Here is a 22,284-nt window from a genome sequence, read left to right as displayed (position 1 = left end):
TTCTGCACCTGCAAGACCGGGTCCAGTCTTCGTAGAAAATGCCAGTAGCAGACACACAGGTATCAATTGTGGAGTGTTATTTCAAAACCTCACTCCTGGCGTGCATCACTTTCTAATGCTTTTGAGTCAGTTATCTCTGGGAACCTTGGAACCTGAGCTAAGGGTTGGGGGGGGGGAGCGGCTTATTTCTACAGGAAAATGTACTGCCCCCCTCCCCCCAAGATTATTCTCTATCTTCTACAGTCTGAAATTAGTGTCGGTTAAAAAATATTTTTTATAAAAGCAGTTTAGGGGGGTTGGAATTGACTCAATGGATGTTTTGGAGATACGTTTTTAAAGAAGCTGCCTGTTTATAACTCCTATTGTCTCTATGCAGGGTGGGGGTTGGAGGGAGCTGATTGTAGCCTCCGAAGCCATACTTGGCACAACTACTACCTCCCAACTCTCAACACTTGACTGATTGCTCTTCATCATTGGGAGCCTCTGGCGTCTTGAGCTGGACCCCAATAAGCGCTGAAACTCCCACTGAATGAATGAAGGTACAACAGCTCCGCTGGCATTGTAACGCCAGCTGAGGAGTGGGTGTGAGAAAGACCTGGAACGCGCTCGCCCCACCCGGTATCCATCAGCTCTCCCGGGCGGCGCCGAGCTCCCGCCCCGCTGCGGGGGGTCCCGTCGGGCAGCCTCTGGGCATGCTCAGTAGCAGCGGCAGCCGCGGGTCGCGCAGTCGGAAGCTCGCGGCTGCGGCGGCTGTGCAGGCGGCGCTGACGCGCGCGGCAGCTGAGGGGACTGGAGGACGGCGGGAGGGGGCGGGAGCGCGGGAGGTGGGGCCGCCGTCGCCGTCAGGGCCCCTGGGAGCGCGGGGCGCCGCCGCCACCTCTCCTCGTCTCGGTTCCGTCTCCAGGGCTGCGGCGGTAACTGTGGCCGCAGCTGCAGAGCAGCGGGAGTCAGGAGCTGCGCTCCGCCGAGAGTTGGGCAGGGGAGCGCCTGCGCCTCCGCGGCGTCATGGGCCCCCTTCCCGGGCCTCAACGGGCACCAGCCGCGGGAACCCCCGGGCCTCCTCGCGGCCAAGCCTGAGAGACCCCCGGGTTCTCCGGCTCCCCCTCCCTCCGCCCTATTTTTTTCCTGCTCTTGCTGCAGCTACAGCTTCTGCTCTGTTATGGCAACGGAGCCGCCATCCCCCCTCCGACTCGAGGCTCCTGGCCCCCCAGAAATGCGGACCCCACCCGTGAGCGAGCCCCCCCCCGAGGGCATCCCGAAGCCGGCAGGCGGCAGGCTCCGCTTCCTCAATGGTTGCGTGCCCCTCTCGCATCAGGTGGCCGGGCACATGTACGGAAAGGACAAAGTGGGTAAGTGTGGGTAGCGCGGGGCTCGCCGCTCCCCTTCCGCCTCCGCGAACCCCCGGCCGGCAGAGGCAGCTTGGCGCTCACCGGCAGGGCTGGACTCCCTGCGGTCTGGGCGATCAACTACCCGCCCCCCCCCCCCCCCCCCCCCGCCGCCGGCTTCTTCCGCTGTCACCCAGAGCTCTCCTCGCGACCCTTGCAGCAAGGGCTCGAAAGGTGGGCGATTTCTAGGGTTGGGGGCGTCAGGCTAGCGGCAGGAGGTGGCGGGGAGAGGAGTGCCTGGTCTCTTCAGGAGGGTGGATGTTGGTTGGAGACGGCGTTGTTAGTGGAAAAAAAAAAAAAAAGGAACTTCATTTTCACTGGACGGGGAAGTAGATTCTCCCCTGCGCACAAGGTCTGTTTATTATAGGCGGGTAGCTATTGCACAAGAAAAGGAATGAAATGCAGATGATGCTAATCTGGTGCTTCTCTTTGTGCAGCTGCATAGCTGGAGGGAAAGAAAAAATACAGGGTTCATTTCATTGATTCATTGAGGGCAAGAAAAAATATATGGCTTATTTCATTAATTGATTGATTGACTGACTGACTGACTGACTGACTGACTGACTGTTGGGGAACGCTTGTCTTGACTTACCCAGGATCTTTCTCCCTGCCCCGCTGAGAGGTTTTTCTGCTATCCCCTGGTTCTCAGGAGGCGTGGTTCCGGTAGTGCAGAAACTCGAATTCAGGGTAGGAAATAAACCCTGCTGTAGTACTAGAATGGTACACAGTTATAGACATTCAGTTATTCTCGATTATCTTTTTAAGACTATGTCATGGCCTGTGTAACGCATTTTGTGAGCCTACCACATTCGAAGTACAATACAGGACCTATCATAGTTTATTCTCTTGGTGATGTAAAAGTTCAATTTAGGAACCATAATTCACCTAGCTTACTCACACTGGTACTCTGTGCCATGATTACTTGGGGAATCTGATATATGAGAATGTGAGTAGTGGGGGTCTTAGACTTGGAAACCACTAGATACTTTGGTTTATGCTAGTAAAATGATTCGGGTTTAGGCTGGTAAGATAATACTGACCTTTTTAGATGAGATAACTGAGACCAACCCTGGTATGTGACAAGCCTGAAGGCACACAAGCTACCGTGTGTTAGAATTGGGAAACCAAGGTTCCTGCCTCAGCACTGTATTTTTCCACTGTGTATTGTTCTTACAGATTAACAACTCAACAAGGGTATTTGAAAATGGATGAGTACTCTTTTGAATGTATGTATGTTATTTCTCAAAGAGCAACATTTCTTCCTGCTTTTATCTTTACCTAACCTTTCTTTTCTCTTGTAGAAAGTTAAGCATTAATGATCATATCCTGTAGATTGCATGCCTTTCTCCCCACTGAATTGTGCGTTCCTTGAAGTTAGAGACCAAATATGTTTATCCTCATAGTCTTGTATTAGAGATTAAATTGAGAAATGTTGAGGGGTGACTGGGTGGCTCAGTCTGTTTGAGCATCTCTTGGTTTCTGCTCAGGGCATGATCCCAGGGCGGTGGGATGAGGCCAGTGTTGGACTCTTTGCTGAGTGAGGAGCCTGCTTAAGATTTTCTCTCTCCCTCTCCCCTCCCCTCCCCTCCCTTTTCCTCTCTCTCTAAGATAAAATATAAAAAAATAAAAATAAAATAAGACTTTAAAAAGAATTGGGAAATGTTGAAAGGGTGAAAAATGACAGTTGTTTTTTTTTTTAGTACACACAGGTAAGGAAACAAATACAGTTCTCAAGATGCTTAGCCTAAATGGAAGGAAACAATGCATTCTTGTGTGTGTCTCTTCTGGTAATGAGAGTTTGAGAGTAATTATGGAATTAGTGTTAATAGGTTTATATTGCATACTTATTGATTTATTTTAATGAATTGTAATGATAATATTCCTAATAATATTTTAGAAGCTGAAAAAAATAATTGTTTCCCTAAGGGTCCCTAGAGATCGGCTCATGTGCAACAGAGTATATGGATAAACAAAAAATCCCAACATAAACACAGTCTCAATGGTGATTGTCATTTGAGATTGTAACCATTGCTTATCAAAGTATGTAATAGTGAGCCTGTTGCCTGTTCACTAATTACAAATGTACTCTAAATGTGACTTTAAGCCACCTTTCAAAGCAGTGGCTGAGTTAATTTGTCACCCAAATTACCTAATTAAAGTAGTTGAGATTCTAAATAGTTGTTAATTTTATTTATTGTTGCATTCAATGTAAAATAAGCTTTTTTTTTTTCAATTTTGTAAGGTTCTCTTGACGAGGGGTAGCTTCAAACATACTGTACTAACAACCTAATAAATATTTTGTTGTATTTAATTGTCAATTATGTACACAACCTAACATATATTGTTAGTGGAAGGACACCTGAGGATGATAATCTTCCCTGTTCATAAAATGGATAACAAGATAGTAATTCAAAGTTCAAGAGTGTCTCTCTACTATCATAAATCATAAATAGTTGTAAAGTACGTTGTGTAGATCATACTTCAGTTTGGCTGTCAACTGAAATTCTCAGAATAAACTTTCTTAAAGACATTGTGTGGATATTTGTTTTGCTTTTTAAAATTTTTGTTACTGTCATTAAGTAAAGGTTTATCAGTTTAGGATTGATAAACCTATTTCCAAAAAGGAGTTGTTGGCTTTGTTAAATTAAAAATTAAGAACATGGAACCAATTGCACAAAGGCACTTGAACACAAAAATAGATTTTGTTACAGTTGAGTAATAAGAATATGTTATAGTTTTGTTATCAGTTATATTTTATATTTTTCGATGAAATAAGATTTCATGAATCATATTTCATTGAAGAACATTTCAGTCATTTCTAACAATACAAAGTTGTGTGCGTGTGTGTGTGTGTGTGTGTGTGTGTGTGTGTTTTAATTGTTAAAGGAGTACATGATCTTTTCGGAAAAAGATTCAAACAACATAATTGTACCCTTTCCCCTCCTCTCCATCTTCCAGAGGTAGTCACTGGTAACTATTCCTCCTATATCCTTTGAGGTTTTTGTTTCTGGGCACATACATAAGAACATTAATACAACTCTGATTTTTTGTACGAAAACATGTATCAGCAACTTTTTGTTTTCATTCTGTATTATGTAGTATATCCATATTTTTATACTTATAATACACTTCATTCTTTTAAAATACACTTCATTATATGCTTATATATAATATACTTCATTCTTTTAGAAAACTATTGTGTTCTACAGTATATCATAATTTAACTATTCCTCTAGTGGTGGATATTTATATTTTCACTATATTTTTGCTATTATAAATAATGTGTTAAGCATTTTGTACATTAGAGTATAGTGTATGTTACACATCGTGCAACATTTTCTATAGGGAGGTTTCACAAAAGCGTAAATGCGATCAATTTAAACTCCCAGAGCTCACCAAAGTTAGCATAAATCTTCATTTTGTTTTGACATATAACATGTACCATTAATTTCTTTCAAAGGTCCTTAAACTTTCAAACAAATATTTGAAATCTGGTATTTGTTTCTTGATCCAACTAAGGATATAGAAATGAGGTAGTCTATAGGTAAAAGAAGAATTTAAAATGATGTTATTTATTTTGGTTTATGGTCTATTTTATTAGATATGCTCTGAAACTAATTGACTTAAAATACTTTCAGACTTACAGAAAAGTTGCAAGAACAATACAGAGAACTTAACATTTTGTGGAATTTCTCTCTTTATGCCCATTATTTTGGGGAACTATTTGAGAATAGGTTGCATATATCTTGCCCCTTTTACACAGCAGTACTTCAGTGTGTATTTTCTTTATTTTTGTTTTTTGTTTTTATTTCTTTTTTTAAATTTTATTTAAATCCAAGCTAGTTAACATATAGTGTGGTAATGGTTTCAGGAGTAGAATTTAGTTATTCATCGCTTACATAGAACACCAGTGCTCATCCCAGTAAGTGTCCTCCTTAATGCCCATCACTCGTTTAGCCCATCTCTCCACCTAACACCCATCCAGCAACCCTCAGTTTGTTCTCTGTATTTAAGTCTCTTGTGGCTCTCTCTGTTTTTATCTTGTTTTTATTTCCCTTCCCCTATGTTCATCTGTTTTGTTTCTTAAATGCCACATATGAGTGAAATCTTTCTCTGACTGATCTATTTAGCTTTGCATAATACACTGTAGTTCCATCCATGCTTTTGCAAATGGCAAGATTTCATTCTTTTTGATCACTGAGTAGTATTCCATTGTATGTAGATACCACATCTTTATCCATTCATCAGTTGATGGACACTTGGGCTCTTTCCATAATGTGGCTATTGTTGATGGTGATGCTACAAACATTGGGGTGCATGTGCCCCTTTGAATCAGTATTTTTGTATCCTTTGGATAACAGTGTGTGTTTTCTAGGAGTATACTTCAGTGTGTATTTCTGTAACCATAGCATGTATCAAATATGGGAAATTTAACAGTGATACAGCGTTTTATCTAATTTGTTATCTGTAGTCCGTAATCTAATTTTGGCAACTGTTCCAATGCCTTTTATCACATCTATCGTATTTGTTTTTCTCAGTCCAGGATTTAGTTCAAGATCATTTATTGCATTTAGTTGTCCTGTCTCTTAGACTCCTTTAATTTATAACAATTCCTCAGCCTTTGTCTTTTATGACATTGTCATTCTTTGTGAGTACAGGCTAGTTATTTTATGAAATGTTCTTTAATTTGAATTTCTGATGGGTTGTCAGGATGAGATTCAGGTGATGCATTTCTGATTTGAACATTATACAAGTGTGTTCTCCTTAAGGTATCACATCTGGGGGCTCATAGTGTGCATCTGCCCATTATTAGTAATATTAATTTTGATCATCCTGTCCAGTTGTGGTCTGGCTTCTCCAGTATGGTTAATATTTTTCCCTTTGCAACTAATAAGCTGTTTGTGAAGAGACACTTTGAGATCATGATATATCCAGATCTTCATCATATTCTAGCCCTAGATTTGGCATTTATGGATGATTCTTGCCTGAAGCAATCTTTACTCTGAGAGTTGAAAAATTGTGGTTTTTTTTCTTCCCAATTCTATCACTCCTATTTTAACAGCAGTCTGAGAAATAGCCCTCCCTTTACTCCTATATATATATGTCCTTTTTTTTCTAAGTTTATTTACTATCTTGAGAGAGAGGGCTCACGTGGAAGGAGTTAGGGGTGCAGGGAGAAAGAGGGAGAGAGAGAATCCCAACCAAGCAGGCTCTGTGCTCTGAGTGCAAAGCCCAGCATAGGTCTGGATTTCATGAACTGTGAAATCATGACCTGAACTGAAATCAAGCGTTGGACACTTAACCGACTGAGCCACCCAGGTTCCCCTGTCATTTATACTGTCAGTTTGGACCCATGGATTCTTATTTTATAAAGTGTCATGACCCTTTATAGAACGTATTTATTTTGCTGTTCAAATTGTTCCATATTTGGTTAGTGGGAGCACTTCCTTTCTTTATGTCACAAGTTATTTTAGACTCATCTCCTACTTTTCCCTTCCCAGTTCTAGAACTAGCAATTTCTCTTAGGGGCCCTGGTTCATTTTCAGTGGGAAATTGTATTTGGAAACCAAGATCTGGGTGCCATTGTTGTGTTACTGCTTCCTGGCCTTTTCAGTAAACGTAACTGAAAAGAATGTGTAAATATTTAAGAAATTCTAATTTCCTACTAATACTTCTGATGTCATTCCAACTTCACAGAGTTCTTCCTTTTCCTTTTACTTTCCTTTCCTTTCCTTTCCTTTCCTTTCCTTTCCTTTCCTTTCCTTTCCTTATTCTAAATTTATATTTCCCATCTTCCTCAGTGAGAACTCTGGCTCCCAACATTGTTAATGTTTTTTGTGGGTTTTTTGGGTTTTCCTGTTGTTGTTGTTCTTTTGCTTGATCCTATAATTTTCAGAATTTCTATACACACCCTACTGTAGAAAACAAACCTAGAATAAAGAATTCAAAATGAAGTTCCCTTTTACCAAGGGTGTGTGGTTGGAAACTCTGTAAAAGTTTTTTGGATTAGGGTTTTGTTGTTTTTGTTTTGTTTTGTTTTTTGGTTATTTTTACCCCTTCTTTAAGGTAATATTATTTATTTGAAATACAGTTGGATTTATTTGTTTCTGTTTAAATTCAGTTCCTTCCCTTCATTTTTTATTTAGTTATGTATTTTTTGAATGCTTGTAAAATGAACATGCTTTCAAAAGGTTTACAGAAAGGTCTATCAGAAGTGTCACTCCAGGGGAGCCTGAGTGGCTCAGTCATTTAAGCGGCTGACTCTTGATTTTGGCTCAGGTCATGATTTCCCAGTTTGTGAGTTCAAACCCCACATTGGGGTCTGCACTCGCAGTGAGGACTGGTTCTGATCATCTGTCTCCCTATCTCTGCCCCTCTTCCACTTGCTAGCATGTACACACACACACACTCTCTCTCTCTCTCAAAAATAAATATAAATGTTCAAAAAAATTTTTTAAAAACAGTGTCACTCTATTCTCTGTCACTCCACCCATTTCTTAGCATCCCTTGTAGGTATGTCATTGTTTTCTGATTTATCCTTTCTAAGTTACTTATTGCAAAAATAAGCAGATATGTATAAATTTTCACATTTTTCTTTCTGACACAAAAAGTAGTATGCTATATATACTGTTTTGCACTTCACATTTTAAACTTAGTATGTCTTAGAAATCAGTAGTATCAGTTCATAGAGTGCTTCCTCATCCACTTTTACATCTCTGCTGTACTCCATTGTGCATATACCCCAGTTTTTTCAATCAGGTTTCCTGGATTTGTTTTTGGACTTTTATTTATTTTCATTGATTTATTTGTTTATCCTAGAAGTAATATATCATTGTCTTAATTCAGTGAGGTATTGAATCTTGATTACATCCCATTTTCTTTTTCAAGATTGTCTTGACAGTTTCTGGTCCTTTGCATTTCCATATAAAATTTAAATCAACTTGTCATTTTTCCCGAGAAAAGGTAAGGTTTTATGTCTGCTTTGAGTCTGTAGGTTGCTTGGGTGAAAATTGGTTTCTTTATAATACTGAGTCTTTAATACGTGAATATGGTATATCTCCATTTATTTAGGCCTTCTTAAATTTCTCTTAGTCATAGTTTTCAGTGTAGAGATCTTACACAGCATTCATTAGATTTTCCCTAAGTATTTGATGCTACTGTAAATTGTACTGCCTTTTAAAGAATTTTTATTTTATTTTGGAAAAATTTTTAACTTACTTAAAAGTTGCAAGAATGGTACAATCAACTAATGTATACCATTTATCTAGGTTTACCTATTAATATTTTGCCACATATGCTTTATCACTCTCTGTATTTGATAATGATTTTGCAGAACCATTTAGGATTAAATTGCAGACATCAGGACCTCTTTTCTCTAAATAATTAAGTCTGTCCTAAAAATGAGAACATTTTCTTACCTAACCATGGTAAAATGATCAAACTGAGAATATTTAACTTTAGGTTTTTGGTATTTTTTCTATAATATTCTTTGTAGCAATTTTCCCCCATCTAAGACTACAGATTGCATTTAGTTATTAGGACTCTTTAGTTGCCTGTCATTTGGAGCAGGTTTTCAGTTTTTTCTTTATGTTTTTTTCATAACTGAAATATATGAAGAGTATATCCATGGCTTTTTGTAATATTCTTTAAGTTTGCCTAATTCTTCATGATTAGATTCAGATTAAGGCATTTTGGTCAGAATACTGTATTAGTTATTTTGAGTTCTTGAAGCATATCATAAAGCACAGAATGTTACTTTCATTACTGGTGTTGTGACTTTGATCACCTGGTTAGGTGATATCTGCCGGATTTTCCACTGTAAAGTTTTCATTTTTCCTATTGTAATTAAGTAATTTGAAAGGAATAAAGAGACTGAGACTGTTCAAATCCTGTTCCTCATCAGTTTTCACCCAACATCATAAGCATCCATTGACAGTATTTGACCAACTCACTACTATATGGTAGTTGCAAAATGGTAATTTTCTAACTCTGTCATTCCTCTTAGATTTGTTTAGTTGCATTCTTCTTTAGGGAATTGTAGGTTTCTCTTTTCTCTCTCTTGCTTTCTTTCATTATAAGGATAGACTAATGGATTTTGGAAACTTTGATAGATGGATCTTATCCATTATTGTTACTGCTTATTTTGATGCCCAGATTGTCCCAAATTTGCGCAGTGGAAGCTTCTTTAAGCTGGCTCCTGGGTCTTTTCAACATTTCCCATTTTTCTTTTAAAGCATTTTCTCACTTTCTGGCATAAAAAATTGTTCTTTGTTCATCATGTACTTTCTCTGTTCCAGGCCTGGAATGAGCTAATTTTTTTTCAAGAACTTGATTCCTTTAGGGATAAATGGTATTTAAAAACCAAACTATTGGGGCACCTGGGTGGCTCAGTCGGTTGAGCGTCCGACTTCGCTCAGGTCACGATCTCACGGTCCGTGAGTTCGAGCCCCGCATCAGGCTCTGTGCTGACAGCTCAGAGCCTGGAGCCTGCTTCAGATTCTGTGTCTCCCTCTCTCTCTGGCCCTCCCCCCATTCATGCTCTGTCTCTCTCTGTCTCAAAAATAAAAATAAAAATAAATGTTAAAAAAAAATTTTTTAAAAACCAAACTATGGGCACCAGGTGTAGTCATTGTTCCTTTGGTGTGGTTGCTGTTTGTCCTTTTGGCAGATTGGACTAAAAGGTACATAATTTCATATTTTTAAAATTTTGAGATCATACTTAAATACCTATAATTCAAACCTAATACCACAGGATTGTTCTTTACCTTCACCTGTTCTATATTTTTATATCCTTTCTTTCTCATTGAGAATTCTGTCTCACCCAAAATATCAATATATTTCCTCATTTTGAAATACTTAAACCAACTTTGCATTCCTGGAATAAGTCCACATGGTCATGATAAATTATCCTATGTATATTGCTGGATTAATTAGATTTACTGATGTTTCATTAAAGATTTCTGTGACTGTTCATTTGAGATAATTGTCTACAATTTTCTTTTAAGTCCTCGTTGGGATTTTTAAAAAGAATATGCTGGTTTCATAAAATTAGTGGGGAACTGTTCCTTTTCTGTTTTCTGAAAAGAAATTGATAAGATTGGTATTCTTTTTTTCTGTAAATGTTTGATAGAACTTAATGTTCACCTCATTTTGGCCTACAGTTGTCTCAGGATATTTAATATTATGAACTCAGGAAACTGTGAGATCATGACCTGAGGCAAAACCAAGAGTTGGAAGCTTAACTGACTGAGCCACCCAGGTGCCTCTGAGAGTCTTAAATTTTTTCTGTTGTCCATTCTTATTTCATTGTTTGTTTTTGTTTTGTTTTGTTTTTTTGGCTCTATTTATTTGGGGTTAATATACTACTATTTTTTTCTAGCATCATAAGTTGGAATCTTTTTTTTTTTTCTTTTCTAATATAAGCACTTAAAACTACACATTTTTCTTCTAAGTACTATTTTAGGTACATTTCACACATTAGTTTTAATTATCATTTCATCAAAAGTGTGTTTTTGGGGCGCCTGGGTGGCGCAGTCGGTTAAGCGTCCGACTTCAGCCAGGTCACGATCTCGCGGTCCGTGAGTTCGAGCCCCGCGTCAGGCTCTGGGCTGATGGCTCGGAGCCTGGAGCCTGTTTCCGATTCTGTGTCTCCCTCTCTCTCTGCCCCTCCCCCGTTCATGCTCTGTCTCTCTCTGTCCCAAAAATAAAATTAAAATTAAAAACGTTGAAAAAAAAAATTAAAAAAAAAAAAGTGTGTTTTAATTTCCCTTGTGAATTTTGATCCCTGGATCAATTACAAGTGTATTTACTCCCCATCTATTTGCTTGTCTTTTTGTTTTTTTTTCTTAAATTCTGCATATGAGTGAAATAATATGGTAATTGTCTTTCTCTGACTGACTTATTTTGCTTAGCATTACACTCTTCTGCTTGATCTGTGTTGTTGCAAATGGCAACATTTCATTCTTTTTTATTACTGAGTAATATTCCTGTGTGTGTGTGTGTGTGTGTGTGTGTATACCACATTTTTTTTTATCCATTCATCTGTCAGTGAACATTTGGGTTGCTTCCATTATTTGGCTGTTATAAATAACACTGCAACAAATGTAGCGGTGTATATATCTTTACAAATTAGTGTTGCTGTATTTTGGGGGTATTTATGCCCATTAGTGGAACTGGATCATATGGTAATTCTATATTTTTTTAAATGTTTATTTATTTTTGAGAGAGTGCGTGAGTGGGGTAGGGGCAGAGAGAGAACAGAGGATCCAACATGGGCTCTGCCCTGACAGCAGAGAGCACCATGTGGGGCTCAAATTCACAAACTGTGAGATCATACCCTGAGCCAAAGTTGGATTTTTAACCAACTGAGCCACCCAGGCGCCCCTGGTAATTTTTTTTTTTTTTAACTTTTTGAGGAAACTACATCCTGTTTTCCACAGTGGCTACATCAGTTTACATTCCCACCAACAGTGCAGAAGTGTCCCTTTTTTCCACATCCTCACCAACACTTGCTTCTTGTATTTTTGATATTAGCCATTCTGACAGGTGCAAAGTGATACCTCATTGTGGTTTTGATTTGCATTTCCCTAATGATTAGTGACGTTGGGCATCTTTTCATGTGTCTCCTGTCCATCTACATGTCTTTGGAGAAATGTCTGTTCATAATTTCTGCCCAATTTTTAATTGGATTATTTGTTTTTTGGATGTTCAGTTGTGTGTGTTCTTTATGTATTTTAGATACTAATCCTTTACTGGCTATATCATTTGCAAATATCTTCTCCCATTCATTAGCTTGTCTTTTAGTTTTGTTGGTTGTTTCCTTCACTGTGCACAAGCTTTTTATTTTGATGTAGTCCCAATAGTTTATTTCTGCCTTTGTTTCCTTTGCCTTTCCTTTGTTTCCATATCTAGAGAGAAGTTGCTACAGCCAATATCAGCGAAATTACTGCCTGTGCTAGGATTTTTATGGTTTCAGGTCCCACATTTAGCTCTTTAGTCCATTTTGAGTTTATTTTTGTGTATGGTGTAAGAAAGTGGTCCAGTTTCATTCTATTGCATGTTGCTGTCCAGTTTTCCCAGCACCATTTGTTAAAGAGACTTCTTCTCCATTGTATATTCTTTCCTTCTTTGACCATATAATCATGGGCCTATTTCTGGGTTTTCTGTTTTGTTCTATTGATCTATGTGTCTGTTTTTGTGCAAGTACCATCCTGTTTTGATTATGACAGCTTTATAATATATCTTGAAACTTGGGATTGTGATACCTCTTGGTTTCTTCTTTTTCAAGATTGCTTTGGCTATTCAGCTTTGGCTATTGTGGCTTCATACAAATTTTGGAATTCTTTATTTTAGTTCTGTAAAAAATGTTATTTTGATAGAAATTGCATTAAATCTGTAGATTGCTTTGGGTAGTATGGACATTTTTACCAGTTAATCTGTTATTGACCCAGGCTTCCAAGATGCTTTCTTTTGTATCTTGACAGTTTTTCAGCTGGAGTGATTTGGCTGTTTTGGTTTACTTTTGGATTCTGCAATGTCTGGAGCTACCATTTTCCCCTCCACAGCTACTTTCTTTAAAAAACTTGGAGGGCATGTGTTGCAGAGTGAGTAGTGTTGAATTGTTGAACCAAGTAGTCTGTTTTTGTGTTAGAGGACTATTGTCTCTAAACCACTTTGCTACACCACACTGTTGTCTACAGTCTAGCTGATTTCTGTTTGCCTGATAAAATGTATTTGCCTAATGGTAGGTTCACCTGTATCTAGAGTAGGTCCCTGGCCCAAGGTAGGGAAGCAGCATGGTTCACTCCCCATATATGAATGCTCCATTCTCTGACCCTGTGGAATTTAGTTCATCAGGGCTTCTTTGCCTCTACCACTCCTCATTAGCCCGTAGAAAATATCTTATTGCTAAGGGAATGCAGGCCTTTTTTGTTCAACATCCCAAACTTCAGGAACAGAATTTCTCTTCAGTAATTTTTAGTTATATTAGATTACTCCTTAAATTCCCAAAATCTTTCAACTACTTACCAACCAGTCTTAACATATGGCTGAATATTTACCTTTCTTCTATTCTATATCTAGGTGTTAAATAAACTTGATAACTGTACTTCTTCAGATTTTCTGCTTCTGTTGATTAAATTCTGTATTTTTGTAATGATTCAAAATTCCTGACTTGCCAAAAGAAATAGAAGCCTAAGTGGTATATTTTCTCAAAATAAATAGGTTATTTGAGCCCTATTGTGTTTTAACAGGCATGATTTTGTGAAATCTTAGTATTTGAAAATTTAAGAGTTTAACGTATACATTTGGGAATGATTCTTCATGGTGTAGAGACAGGGCCAGTGCTGGTACATATGTGATGACTTTAGGTAAGGGCTGCTCCTTTGAGCGAGCTGGTTATGAAAAGTTGTCCCTTCGGGGCGCCTGGGTGGCGCAGTCGGTTAAGCGTCCGACTTCAGCCAGGTCACGATCTCGCGGTCCGTGAGTTTGAGCCCCGCGTCAGGCTCTGGGCTGATGGCTCAGAGCCTGGAGCCTGTTTCCGATTCTGTGTCTCCCTCTCTCTCTGCCCCTCCCCCGTTCATGCTCTGTCTCTCTCTGTCCCAAAAAATAAATAAACGTTGAAAAAAAAAATTTAAAAAAAAAAAAAAAAAAAAAAAAAGAAAGAAAAGTTGTCCCTTCCTGCTCCCGGCTTGGTGTCTGATTTCAGCCCCCACTTTTCCCAGTGGCTTGGTGGCTTCATACTATCTGTGCATTGTACATCTGAATCAGGAAAAGATTTTAGTTGCTTTCTTATAACAAGAGAAACTTTAAAAAGTTACACAATAGAACCTTCATGTAGTTCCACATTTAACGTGTTTTTTTTTTCTGTTTACAAGAGTATAATCAATTTATGCTACTGCTTTTAACTTCTTAACTATAAATTAACATCTCCCAGAAAGACTGTTACTGAAGAATTTCTATAAAAATTTAGGAATATATTCTATTTATTAGAATTTTTGAGAGGTTCTCTAAGGGGAGTAGTAGTTGGAGACAATAAAACCATAATATTTGGAATTTGTGTTCTGGTGCTTTGCATATAACAAGCACTGAAATGTATCGGTTAAATGTTAAAATTTCTGAAATAAGGAAGACAGACCCCTTGATTTTTATGAATGTGATTTATCTGTAACTTTAGGAACACATCTATTCTGTGATGCAAGGTATACTGTTATCAAAGCATTAAAAAATACCTAAATTTTGTTCTATAGGTATCCTGCAACATCCGGATGGCACAGTTTTGAAACAGTTACAGCCACCTCCCAGGGGTCCAAGAGAGCTGGAATTCTATAATATGGTAAGTGAGGTAAGATTTGTTTTGTTGTATTCAAAGAGTTTTTCATAGTTTTCTGATGATGACTCGGTAAGAAATACATTTGACAGCAGTGCCTGGGTGGCTCAGTCAGTTAAGCATCTGACTCTTGATTTTGGCTCAGGTCATGACCTCACAGTTCGTAGGATTGAGCCCCACATTGGGTTCTGCGCTGATAGCTTGCAGCCTGCTAGGGATTCTCTCTCTACCTTTCTTTCTGCTCCTCTCCCTCATGCATGCTTTCTTTCTCTCTCACAATATTTAATAAATATTAAAAAAAAAAAAAAGAAATACATTTAACAGCATGTCCTGGTATATTGTATATGTCACTGAAACAAAATCTTCAAGAAGCAAAATGCTTGTCTTTACTGATACAGTCTTGTATTTTCTACTCTACTTCATTTTTTCTTTTTCTTTTTTTTAAATTTTTTTTAAAGGTTTTATTATCCATATTTGAGAGAGAGGGAGACAGAGCATGAGCAGGGGAGGGGCAGAGAGAGAAAGAGGGAGACCCCGAATCTGAAGCAGGCTCCAGGCTCCAAACTGTCAGCACAGAGCCCAACGCGGGGCTCGAACCCACGAACCATGGGATCATGACCAGAGCCAAAGTCGGACGCTTAACAGACTGAGCCACCTAGGCACCCCTACTCTACTTCATTTTTTAAAGATCCTTATTCTGATCCACTAGATTGATTTCAATTAATGGAGTTTTGACCTACATTTTAAAAAACACTTAACTGAGGGACTATTTGTATTTCTCAGAAATGCTGAGTTTAAATAAGTGTTTTTATTTTCACTACAGAATTTTTTAGAATCTTAAATGTGCTAATGTGCATTGTGAATCTCCTAAGTGAGGGAGGGGGAAAAGGGCATACTTAACATCGACTTAACTCTATGACTGGAAATACTTTTTAGTGCATTCACAATTTTTTCAGCCACCACCTCTGTCTAATTACAAAACATTTTCATCACAGAAAAGAAAACCCTGTACATGTTAAGCCTTCTCTGGCAACCACTAATCCGTTTTTTATGGACTTAGTATTTAGGATATTTTATATAAATGGAATTATAAAATATGTGTCTGGGTTTCGTTTAGCATAACTTTTTTTTTTTTTTTTTTTTTGAGAGACCGTGTGCACACAAGCAGGTGAGGGGCAGAGGAAGAGAGAGAGAGAGAGAGAGAGAGAGAGAGAGAGAGAGAGAATCTTAAGCGGGATCCATGGCCAGCATGGAGTCTGACATGAGGCTTAATCTCACGACCTTGAGATCATGACATGAGGTGAAATCAAGAGTCTGATGCTCAAGAGACCGGGCCATCCAGACACCCCAGCATAATGTTTTTAAAGTTCATTCACATTATAGTATGCATTAGTATTTTGTTCCCTTTTATGGCTGAGTAATACTCAATTTTACTTAATGCCACATTTTGTTTATCCATTCACCCATTGATGGATATTTGGGTTGTTTTCATCTTTTGGCTTTCGTAAATCGTATTGCTGTGAACGTTCCTGTAAAAGTATTTGTTTGAGTACGTGTTTCCAATTTTTTTTTAATTTTATTTATTTTTTTTTAATATATGAAATTTATTGTCAAATTGGTTTCCATACAACACCCAGTGCTCATCCCAAAAGGTGCCCTCCTCAATACCCACCACCCACCCTCTCCTCCCTCCCACCCCCCATCAACCCTCAGTTTGTTCTCAGTTTTTAACAGTCTCTTATGCTTTGGCTCTCTCCCACTCTAACCTCTTTTTTTTTTTTTTTTCCTTCCCCTCCCCCATGGGTTCCTGTTAAGTTTCTCAGGATCCACACAAGAGTGAAACCATATGGTATCTGTCTTTCTCTGTATGGCTTATTTCACTTAGCATCACACTCTCCAGTTCCATCCACGTTGCTACAAAAGGCCATATTTCATTCTTTCTCATTGCCACGTAGTATTCCATTGTGTATATAAACCACAATTTCTTTATCCATTCATCAGTTGATGGACATTTAGGCTCTTTCCATAATTTGGCTATTGTTGAGAGTGCCGCTATGAACAATGGGGTACAAGTGCCCCTATGCATCAGTACTCCTGTATCCCTTGGATAAATTCCTAGCATTGCTATTGCTGGGTCATAGGGTAGGTCTATTTTTAATTTTCTTTGGAACCTCCACACTGCTTTCCAGAGCGGCTGCACCAATTTGCATTCCCACCAACAGTGCAAGAGAGTTCCCGTTTCTCCACATCCTCTCCAGCATCTATAGTCTCCTGATTTGTTCATTTTGGCCACTCTAACTGGCGTGAGGTGCTACCTGAGTGTGGTTTTGATTTGTATTTCCCTGATGAGGAGCGACGTTGAACATCTTTTCATGTGCCTGTTGGCCATCTGGATGTCTTTAGAGAAGTGTCTATTCTTGTTTTCTGCCCATTTCTTCACTGGGTTATTGTTTTTCGGGTGTGGAGTTTGGTGAGCTCTTTATAGATTTTGGATACTAGCCCTTTGTCTGATAGGTCATTTGCAAATATCTTTTCCCATTCCGTTGGTTGCCTTTTAGTTTTGTTGGTTGTTTCCTTTGCTGTGCAGAAGCTTTTTATCTTCATAAGGTCCCAGTAATTCACTTTTGCTTTTAATTCCCTTACCTTTGGGGATGTGTCAAGTAAGAGATTGCTGTGGCTGAGGTCAGAGAGGTCTTTTCCTGCTTTCTCCTCTAAGGTTTTGATGGTTTCCTGTCTCACATTCAGGTCCTTTATCCATTTTGAGTTTATTTTTGTGAATGGTGTGAGAAAGTGGTCTAGTTTCAACCTTCTGCATGTTGCTGTCCAGTTCTCCCAGCACCATTTGTTAAAGAGACTGTCTTTTTTCCATTGGATGTTCTTTCCTGCTTTGTCAAAGATGAGTTGGCCATACGTTTGTGGGTCTAGTTCTGGGGTTTCTATTCTATTCCATTGGTCTATGTGTCTGTTTTTGTGCCAATACCATGCTGTCTTGATGATGACAGCTTTGTAGTAGAGGCTAAAGTCTGGGATTGTGATGCCTCCTGCTTTGGTCTTCTTCTTCAAAATTCCTTTGGCTATTCAGGGCCTTTTGTGGTTCCATATGAATTTTAGGATGGCTTGTTCTAGTTTCGAGAAGAATGCTGGTGCAATTTTGATTGGGATTGCATTGAATGTGTAGATAGCTTTGGGTAGTATTGGCATTTTGACAATATTTATTCTTCCAATCCATGAGCAGAGAATGTCTTTCCATTTCTTTAAATCTTCTTCAATTACCTTCATAAGCTTTCTATAGTTTTCAGCATACAGATCCTTTACATCTTTAGTTAGATTTATTCCTAGGTATTTTATGCTTCTTGGTGCAATTGTGAATGGGATCAGTTTCTTTATTTGTCTTTCTGTTGCTTCATTGTTAGTGTATAAGAATGCAACTGATTTCTGTACATTGATTTTGTATCCTGCAACTTTGCTGAATTCATGTATCAGTTCTAGCAGACTTTTGGTGGAGTCTGTTGGATTTTCCATGTATAATATCATGTCATCTGCAAAAAGCGAAAGCTTGACTTCATCTTTGCCAATTTTGATGCCTTTGATTTCCTTTTGTTGTCTGATTGCTGATGCTAGCACTTCCAGCACTATGTTAAACAACAGAGGTGAGAGTGGGCATCCCTGTCGTGTTCCTGATCTCAGGGAAAAAGCGCTCAGTTTTTCCCCGTTGAGGATGATGTTAACTGTGGGCTTTTCATAAATGGCTTTTATGATCTTTAAGTATGTTCCTTCTATCCCGACTTTCTCAAGGGTTTTTATTAAGAAAGGGTGCTGGATTTTGTCAAAGGCCTTTTCTGCATCGATTGACAGGATCATATGGTTCTTCTCTTTTTTTTTGTTAATGTGATGTATCATGTTGATTGATTTGCGAATGTTGAACCAGCCCTGCATCCCAGGAATGAATCCCACTTGATCATGGTGAATAATTCTTTTTATATGCCATTGAATTCGATTTGCTAGTATCTTATTGAGAATTTCTGCATCCATATTCATCAGGGATATTGGCTTGTAATTCTCTCTTTTTACTGGGTCTCTGTCTGGTTTAGGAATCAAAGTAATACAGGCTTCATAGAATGAGTCTGGAAGTTTTCCTTCCCTTTCTATTTCTTGGAATAGCTTGAGAAGGATAGGTATTATCTCTGCTTTAAACGTCTGGTAGAACTCCCCTGGGAAGCCAGCTGGTCCTGGACTCTTATTTGTTGGGAGATTTTTGATAACCGATTCAATTTCTTCGCTGGTGATGGGTCTGTTCAAGCTTTCTATTTCCTCCTGATTGAGTTTTGGAAGAGTGTGGGTGTTCAGGAATTTGTCTATTTCTTCCAGGTTGTCCAATTGGTTGGCATATAATTTTTCATAGTATTCCCTGAGAATTGTTTGTATCTCGGAGGGATTGGTTGTAATAATTCCATTTTCATTCCTGATTTTATCTATTTGGGTCATCTCCCTTTTCTTTTTGAGAAGCCTGGCTAGAGGTTTGTCAATTTTGTTTATTTTTTCAAAAAACCAACTCTTGGTTTCGTTGGTCTGCTCTACAGTTTTTTTAGATTCTATATTGTTTATTTCTGCTCTGATCTTTATTGTTTCTCTTCTTCTGCTGGGTGTAGGCTGCCTTTGCTGTGCTGCTTCTATTTCCTTTAGGTGTGCTGTTAGATTTTGTATTTGGGATTTTTCTTGTTTCTTGAGATAGGCCTGGATTGCAATGTATTTTCCTCTCAGGTCTGCCTTCGCTGCGTCCCAAAGCATTTGGATTGTTGTATTTTCATTTTCGTTTGTTTCCATATATTTTTTAATTTCTTCTCTAATTGCCTGGTTGACCCACTCATTCTTTAGTAGGGTGTTCTTTAACCTCCATGCTTTTGGAGGTTTTCCAGACTTTTTCCTGTGGTTGAATTCAAGCTTCATAGCATTGTGTTCTGAAAGTATGCAGGGTATAATTTCAATTCTTGTAAACTTATGAAGGGCTGTTTTGTGACCCAGTATATGATCTATCTTGGAGAATGTTCCATGTGCACTCGAGAAGAAAGTATATTCTGTTGCTTTGGGATGCAGAGTTCTAAATATATCTGTCAAGTCCATCTGATCCAATGTATCATTCAGGGCCCTTGTTTCTTTTGACCATGTGTCTAGATGATCTATCCATTTCTGTAAGTGGGGTGTTAAAGTCCCCTGCTATTACCACATTCTTCTCAATAAGGTTGCTTATGAGTAATTGTTTTATATATTTGGGGGCTCCTGTATTCGTCGCATAGACATTTATAATTGTTAGCTCTTCCTGATGGATAGACCCTGTAACTATTATATAATGTCCTTCCTCATCTCTTGTTACAGCCTTTGATTGAAAGTCTAGTTTGTCTGATATAAGTATGGCTACTCCAGCTTTCTTTTTGGCTTCCAGTAGCATGATAAATAGTTCTCCATCCCCTCACTCTCAATCTAAAGGTGTCCTCAGATCTAAAATGAGTCTCTTGTAGACAGCAAATAGATGGGTCTTGTTTTTTTATCCATTCTGATACCCTATGTCTTTTGGTTGGTGCATTTAATCCATTTACATTCAGTGTTATTATAGAAAGATACGGGTTTAGAGTCATTGTGATGTCTGTATGTTTTATGCTTGTAGTGACGTCTCTGGTACTTTGTCTCACAGGGTCCCCCTTAGGATCTCTTGTAGGGCTGGTTTAGTGGTGACAAATTCCTTCAGTTTTTGTTTGTTTGGGAAGACCTTTATCTCCCCTTCTATTCTAAATGACAGACTTGGTGGATAAAGGATTCTCGGCTGCATATTTTTTCTGTCTAGCACACTGAAGATCTCGTGCCAATTCTTTCTGGCCTGCCAAGTTTCAGTAGAGAGATCAGTCACAAGTCTTATAGGTCTCCCTTTATATGTGAGAGCACGTTTATCCCTTGCTGCTTTCAGAATTTTCTCTTTATCCTTGTATTTTGCCAGTTTCACTATGATATATCATGCAGAAGATGGATTCAAGTTACGTCTGAAGGGAGTTCTCTGTGCCTCTTGGATTTCAATGCCTTTTTCCTTCCCCAGATCAGGAAGTTTTCAGCTGTTATTTCTTCAAGTACACCTTCAGCACCTTTCCCTCTCTCTTCCTCCTCTGGAATACCAATTTTGCGTATATTATTTCTCTTTAGTGCATCACTTAGTTCTCTAATTTTCCCCTCATACTCCTGGATTTTTTCATCTCTCTTTTTCTCAGCTTCCTCTTTTTCCATAACTTTATCTTCTAGTTCACCTATTCTCTCCTCTGCCTCTTCAATCCGAGCCGTAGTTTGTCTCCATTTTATTTTGCAGTTCATTGATAGCATTTTTTACCTCTTCCTGTTCCTTAATCCCTTGATCTCCATAGCAAGAGATTCTCTGCTGTCCTTTATACTGTTTTCAAGCCCAGCGATTAATTTTATGAATATTATTCTAAATTCACTTTCTGTTATATTGTTTAAATCATTTTTGATCAGTTCGTTAGCTGTTGTTATTTCCTGGACGTTTTTCTGAGGGGAATTCTTCCGTTTGGTCATTTTGGATAGTCCCTGGAGTGGTGCGGAACTTTGGGGCACTTCCCCTGTGCTGTCTTGAATTACTTGTGTTGGTAGGCAGGGCCGCAGTCAGACCTGATGTCTGCCCCCAGCCCACCGCTGGGGCCACAGTCAGACTGGTGTGTGCCTTCTCTTCCCCTCTCATCGGGGCAGGATTCACTGTGGAGTGGCGTGGCCCATCTGGGCTACTTGCACACTGCCAGGCTTGTGGTGCTGGCGATCTGGCGTATTAGCTAGGGTGGATCGGCAAGGTACACAGGGGTGGGAGGGGCAGGCTCAGCTCACTTTTCCTTAGGTGATCCGCTTCGGGAGGGGCCCTGGGGCACCGGGAGGGAGTCAGACCCACTGGAGGGATGGATCCGCAGAAGCACAGCGTTCGGTGTTTGCGGGGTGCAAGCAAGTTCCCTGGCAGGAACTAGTTCCCTCTGGGATTTTGGCTGGGGGATGGGCGAGGGAGATGGCGCCGGCGAGCGCCTTTGTTCCCCAACAAGCTGAGCTCTGTCGTCCGGGGCTCAACAACTCTCCCTCCCGTTGTCCTCCAGCCCTCCTGTTCTCCGAGCAGAGCTGTTAGCTTATAACCTTCCAGATGTCAAGTCCCGCTTGCTGTCGGAACACACTCCGTCCGGCCCCTCCGCTTTTGCAAGCCAGACTCGGGGCTCTGCTTGGCCGGCGGGCCGCCCCTCTGCCCCGACTCCCTCCCGCCAGTCCGTGGAGCGCGCACAGCCTCTCCGCCCTTCCTACCCTCTTCCGTGGGCCTCTCGTCTGCGCTTGGCTCCGGAGACCCTGTTCTGCTAGTCTCCTGGGTTATTTAGGCAGGTGTAGGTGGAATCTAAGCGATCAGCAGGACGCACGGTGAGCCCAGCGTCCTCCTACGCCGCCATCTCCCACCTGTTTCCAATTTTGGATATAGACCCATAAGTGGAATTGGTGGGTCATATGATAATTCTACATTAAACTTTTTGAGGAACTGTCGGTGTTTCC

At 39.5% G+C, this 22,284-nt stretch overlaps 1 protein-coding gene across 4 annotated transcripts in view; it reads left to right on the top strand.

The window, feature by feature from the left end:
- The first annotated feature begins 838 nt into the window (after positions 1–838).
- Positions 839–22,284, top strand: part of IPMK (inositol polyphosphate multikinase) — a 68,020-nt gene continuing 46,574 nt past the window's right edge. The window contains exons 1-3 of one of the 4 annotated variants that reach the window (XM_086679741.1): positions 1,255–1,349; positions 12,869–12,988; positions 14,633–14,718. In XM_086679741.1, the coding sequence (XP_086535867.1) occupies positions 12,919–12,988; positions 14,633–14,718 (156 nt within the window). In that variant the 5' untranslated portion in view covers positions 1,255–1,349; positions 12,869–12,918. Of the gene's footprint in view, positions 1,350–12,868; positions 12,989–14,632; positions 14,728–22,284 lie in introns of all 4 variants that reach the window. The other 3 variants (XM_086679740.1, XM_086679742.1, XM_086679739.1) reach the window with 3 other exon arrangements.

This window comes from Puma concolor, chromosome D2, assembly GCF_028749965.1.
Source record: "Puma concolor isolate L17-30 chromosome D2, mPumCon1.1.hap2, whole genome shotgun sequence".
NCBI lineage: Eukaryota > Metazoa > Chordata > Mammalia > Carnivora > Felidae > Puma > Puma concolor.
The sequence above is the reverse complement of the archived record's forward strand: the minus strand, read 5'-3'. Positions and strand labels throughout refer to the sequence as shown.